At 36.0% G+C, this 6,261-nt stretch overlaps 1 protein-coding gene across 1 annotated transcript; it reads right to left on the reverse strand.

Moving 5' to 3' along the window:
• Positions 1 to 189: 189 nt before the first annotated feature.
• On the reverse strand, positions 190 to 3,423 carry LOC107674468 (gastrula zinc finger protein XlCGF52.1-like; the record flags this gene model as incomplete). Its single annotated transcript, XM_016468448.1, has 3 exons — positions 190 to 284; positions 878 to 1,840; positions 3,351 to 3,423. Coding segments are annotated over 2 exons (876 nt in total), but the record flags the coding sequence as incomplete, so codon positions are not given.
• Positions 3,424 to 6,261: the final 2,838 nt, after the last annotated feature.

Genomic DNA, 6,261 nt, shown 5'->3' on the forward strand with positions numbered 1-6,261 from the left:
CGACCGAACCTCTCGTGAAATGATTCAGGTCATGTTTGCAGGGGAATGAAACACGTGAAGGATGATCACACACTCAAGACAGCTCACTTAATTCTGTGGCTGGAGCATGAACTGAGTAACAAAGAAACTTCCGGTGTTTACCGCAGTTTCCAAAATAAAAGTCGCGGCAGCAGCGCTCGAGAGGAAAAAAAAAAAAAAAAAAAAAGAGAGAGAGAAGCTGGAGATGATGAAGCATCTGGTCTCTTGATGCTCGGCTGGTCTCAGAGCAATTCCTCTAGAGGAACCTGTGGAAAACAAAGAGATCATTTATGTTGTAAATGACATTAATAATACAAACATATGAGTTTGTTCACTAGTTCACTTTTGTCTCTTTTCCTCTCTTCCTCATCACTTCTGTGTTCCATCTTCTTCCCCCTTTTATTTATATTTTTCACTCCCTTTCCATATATTTACTTTTTATCCATCTGCTCAAGGTTGTTGTGTTATTATAGGATGTATCTGGGAAGAATTATTCTTCTATCTATACTCCCATTTTATATAAAACACATTTGTAAGATATGCATATATAATGCATTTTGCTATTGGATGAAAGGGGACCCCTCACAATGTGTCAGTATATACTATTGTATGGGACAATAAAGTTGAAGTAAAGTAAATTCAGATCTCGTGTCTGGCTTAAGAAATAACGGGATGAATTCTTAACAGTAAGTCACTAGTTTGTCACACTGATCTTAAGGGAAGAATCCATAGAGCCTCTTTTAATAGTGATTTGATAGTTCTATTGTATTTTCTGGAGAGTCTAAAGCTAAAGATCCAGATTCATCAGATTCCTGAGAGGAAAGATTTGTTGCTCAGCACATAAAGATGAACTACTTACCGTGATTTCAGACTGTGCTGATCTGGTTTCTCCACTGCATGGATCTTCATGTGCATGTTTAAGACTGAATCTCTTGTCACATTGTAAACACATGTAAGGTTTTTCTCCATTGTGGATCCTCTCATGTCCTTTCAGACTTCCTGACTGACTGAATCTCTTGTCAGTGTGAACACATGTAAGGTGTTTCTCCAGTGTGGATCCTCATGTGTCGATTCAGGTGACTTTTAACAGTGAAACTCTTCCTGCACTGATCACACGTGTACGGTTTCTCTCCTGTGTGGATCCTCTCATGTGCTTTCAAACTTTCTGACTGACTGAATCGCTTGTCACAGTGTAAACACATGTAAGGTTTTTCTCCATTGTGGATCCTCTCATGTGCTTTCAGACTTCCTGACTGACTGAATCTCTTGTCACAGTGTGAACACTTGTAAGGTTTTTCCCCAGTGTGAATTCTCTGGTGCTGTTTTAAATGATTCACATGAATAAATGTCATTCCACACTCACAGCACATATGAGCTCTAACACCAATATGAATTTTCTCATGTGTATATAAACATTGCAGCCTTGAAAAACTCTTTCCGCACACAGAACATGAATGTGGCTTCTCTTTCGTATGAACAGTCATGTGTGTCTTCAGGTCGGATGCCCTAAGAAATGTTTTGCTACATTCATTACATGTGAATGGCCTCTCTCTGGTGTGAACTCTAATGTGAATCTTAAGACTTTCTTTGTATGTGAAACTCTTCCCACATTGATCACATGTGAACGGCTTCTCTCCAGTATGAACTGTCACATGAAGCTCATGATTATGTTTGTTTGTGAAACTCTTTCCACACTGAGTGCATGTGAAAGATTTCTTGGCTCTACTTTTCTTTAAAAATGTATTTTTAGTCTTTGAGCAACTCAAAGGTTTCTCCTCCACTTCACTCAGCTCTTCACTCTCCTCGTTCTCTTCCAACAGGTCTGAAATTTTAAAAACGTTTAAAAAGTTTTTTTTTTTTTATTACATAAAAATAGTACAAAAATAAAGAATATGACATGAAAGGACATAAAAGTGAACACTGATTTAACAAAGTAGACAACTTCTATAAAATATTCCGATCACGGTGATGCTTTTTTTTTTAATACATTTCTTATACGCCCCTGAAACTTGGTTAAGGCTAGAAGGGATACGTATGGCACTACTGGGCATGCGCACATCAATACAGCATAATTTTTGTCACACTGTACAATAGGGGTGTGCGATATACAGTGGTGTGAAAAAGTGTTGGCCCCCTTCCTGATTTCTTATTTTTTTTGCAGGTTTGTCACACTTTAATGTTTCAGATCATCAAACAAATTTAAATATTAGTCAAAGATAACACAAGTAAACACAACATGCAGTTTTTAAATGAAGGTTTTTATTATTAAGGGAAAACAAAATCCAAAACTACATGGCCCTGTGTGAAGAAGTGTTTGCCCCCCTGTTAAAACTGTGGTTTATCGAGATATAATTTTTTGTCAATATCGCACACCCCTACTGTACAACTATAATTACTATTTTTTTCATTATTGTAAGGGTAGGTTTAGAGTTGGGGTAGGTGTAAACATTAATAAAACACAATCTAATAGGTATAAAATTTAATTTTATTGTTCGTTTCCGGTTGGAGCTGTATCCCTTCTAGCCACAACCCTGAAACTTCTCATGAATGAGGTACACTGATCTTCCTGTTATTATATTCAAAACATTATAGACAAAACCCATGTTTCTGTAGTGAGAACTATTTGATAAATGACACAATTACTGGCATATTTTGACACCAACTTTCAGACTGATATTTATTTTACTGAAACTTTTTTAGTTATTAAGGGCTGGTCACAATTTCTTTCACAGACTTCTATTCATACGCATGTAAATGTTGGGCACTGGAAACAAACTCATGCAAATTCTTGCAGTAAAGTGGAGTAGATTGTATATTTTTAAATTTTTTAATTATTATTATTTGTTATATGTTTGTAAAAAAAGATATTGTAGAGTGTGACGTAGGGCTGTCACGATATTAGATTTTTCACACCACAGTTATTGTGGCCAAAAGAATTCATGATATCGATATATCGCGAAATCTATAGAAAACTTGGGGTAGTTGCGCATGCAGTTAGCGCGCTTCTAATTCAGTTTTAATGTGCGTCTAGAACGGCCGCAGATGAGGCACTAAGTGCATGGCACTGAGTTTAATGTAGCAATGTGTCACTCCGTTTTCTAGGTTTGTTTTACTCGTGTAATAGATTTGAACAAAGAAATCAAGTGCTACGCACATGTATTGGCCATGACTTGATTTCAAATACAAATAAAAAAATTAGACGAGTAAAGAAAACGTGGTACTTATTAAAAGAATCAGCCCTTTATTTAAATATATGAACACAGGAAACCGATGTTAACAGGTTAATGTAACGTTTCCCATTCCATGACTGGAATAAAATAATTGCAACTTACTCTCTGTATAATATTGGACGTTGTTGTTCTTCTCGGAGTAGCGCGCGGCCGCATGCTGCGTCTTCTTCTTGATTGACAGGTGTCAGCGTTAAGGCACAATACTGCCACCTGGGAGGTCAACCAGGTACTGGCGCTGGAGAAGGCTATTTGTGTGTCGTGTTATCATAAGTGTCCTGTTCATTTTAAATATTGTAGTATATCATCACACCCTAAATTAACACGATGTCGATATTTCATAATCGGAATATCACGATTATTGTCAATACCGGTATATCGCGACACCCCAACCCATTTCACAACCGCTGCAAGAATTCCACATGCTGAAAGTCTAGACTGACTGCAGCTTTAACTAGTTTTAAATTGAATTTTTTTATTAGCAATATCTGTGTCCTACAGGCTTAACTCAACCCTGTTACTTTTTACATGATTTCCCTCCCTTTTAAAAACAAAGCCTTTCTTAAATTTGTGACACCCAGGAAGTGACATAATCTGCGCTCTTTATACAGCATGATGGGAGGACAAAAATAAATCACATCAATCCATTGTCTCAGTTTTCACACAAACTGTACAGTGCTGATCACATTCATCAACCCTCTTATTGTAAGAATAATCTCTATGAATAACTGTTATAATTTATGAGAAATACAACTTTATCAGTAACTGTAAATCAGATTTTGCTTAAGCTATGCTTACAACATTGTCAGTCATTCTAGAAAGTTCATTTACTTCATACATCTTGGTGTTTACTGTTTATTTGCTGAAAAAATAACAAAAATCACAATGTTGTAAACCATATTGAGAAGTTTTTGTAACACTGATGCAAAAACTGTGGACCAGATATAAAATAAATGCCAAAAAAAACAAAAACAAAAAACATTTAATTTGGCCTGATATTAACGATCAGTATAAAACTTTGTAAACCTCAATTTGTTGAAAGTCAAAAAAGTAACTTTTGTACACATTTCATAGTTTAAGCGTTTATCTAAATATGATGAAGCACTTGAATCGTTATAACATGAATGTTATTCAGCATCATGAATGAAGTATAAACACCAACCTGTTTGTTCTTCAGTATCTTCAGTGTGTTTCATTCTGCAGGGTTCTGGATCTCCCATATTCTCTCTCCTCTTTAATAAACTCAGTCTTTGCAGATTTAAAGGGGTCATTTGATGCGATTTCAATTTTTCCTTTCTCTTTGGAGTGTTACAAGCTCTTGGTGCATAAAGAAGATCTGTAAAGTTGCAAAGACTAAAGTCTCAAATCCAAAGAGATATTCTTTATAAAAGTTAGGAGTCAGTCACGCCTGCCTACAACGGCTCGTTCTAACACGCCCCCACATGTCTACGTCACTATGTGGGAAGATTTGCATGAGAGTAGCCTACAATGCTGGCTGTTCTGACTCAAAGACTGTAAGTGCATTTTTTATATTTAAAGAGTTTTTATATTTTATACATTTAAAGCGAGTTTTTTGGGCAGTGTAGAGTAGGGCTTGTTGTTTGTCATTTCTCCGATCACAAATGCAGACGTCGCTCCGGCCTGACAGGGCATCATCACAGTATGGTCAGGGCCTTACATTTCTGTCTCACGCTTGAGGTATTCGGCCAATCACAACGCACTGGATAGCTGGCCAATCACAGCACACCTTTTTAGAACAATGAACTTTGTAAAAAGCGACATGTTTCAGAAAGGCGGGGCATAGAGGAGAAACAATAATGTACAGTATGTGGAAAATAATGTGTTTTTTGAACCTTAAACCGCATAAACACATTTCATTACACCAAATACACAAAATAATGTTCTTTTTAGCAGCATCATATGACCCCTTTAAGCTCTTCCTGATGCTTTAATGCTCATCTTCACTAAACTGACTTCACTAAATCACTAAACTGATGGGAATATTCCAGCATTTATTGGTGAACCACAGTGGGAGGAGCTTCACCGATGACGTGATTGCGATGGGATGAGCTTCACTGATGACGAATTATAGTGCAAGGAGCTAATCTGCCAAAATCTAAAATACATAAGTTACTGAGTTTGTTTTTATACTAACTGATAACAAAAATATATATATGAATTGTTAATATTGTATTGAAAGCATAAACTCAGAAATAAATGTACAGAATTGAAACCAACAAATGCCCTCAGCCTGTTGACACCTAAATAAACTTTAAGTGGCAATTTACAGGAGATCTTTAGACATCAGCATAAATAATGAGGTGAAAACAGGAACTATTGACATGAAATAAAGAGTATTTTCAGCAGCTCTGTTAATATTGATGAGGCTTAGACTATCAACACTCATTCAGGATCATCAGCAGATCATCTCACTAAGAGTCAGGACATACGATAAAAGCCTATAAAACTGCTCTACAGAAAGATAATACTGTTATTTCTCACAATATGCATGGATAAAACAATAATACAAAAACAAACACTAATAACACTCATTTTCATCAACACTACAGCAGCATAATATGTCCATATGTATAATTGGACCGTTTTGTTTTTGCAGAAACTGACAACAATCATGAAACCTTTAATAATAAAGAGCAATAGCAATATATGGTGTGCCAAGTGTAAAATGTTATTCATATTTATATTAACGACTGACTTAAAATGTCTACTGGCTCACTTTAGCAGTGTTTGTTCTGGTACATTTTAACAATGTAAACTAACTAACAAATTTGATCTGTCAAAGATGTCAGAAGAGTAGAAAAAAAATACACAGCATCAATTCCCCTCACAGATCTCAAACTTTGACTTTTGACTTGACATTCATTAACAGTTCTCTCTTCAAACATCGAAACAATCACACAAACAAATACACACACAAAAACAGTCAAAATTGCTCAGGGCTGAATTAATTCAATATATTTTCCTCACATGTTCGCTGCTGCTGGGTGGTTCTATA

The sequence above is a fragment of the Sinocyclocheilus anshuiensis genome, unplaced genomic scaffold (genome assembly GCF_001515605.1).
Source record: "Sinocyclocheilus anshuiensis isolate Anshui unplaced genomic scaffold, SAMN03320099.WGS_v1.1 scaffold1073, whole genome shotgun sequence".
Classification (NCBI taxonomy): Eukaryota; Metazoa; Chordata; class Actinopteri; order Cypriniformes; family Cyprinidae; genus Sinocyclocheilus; species Sinocyclocheilus anshuiensis.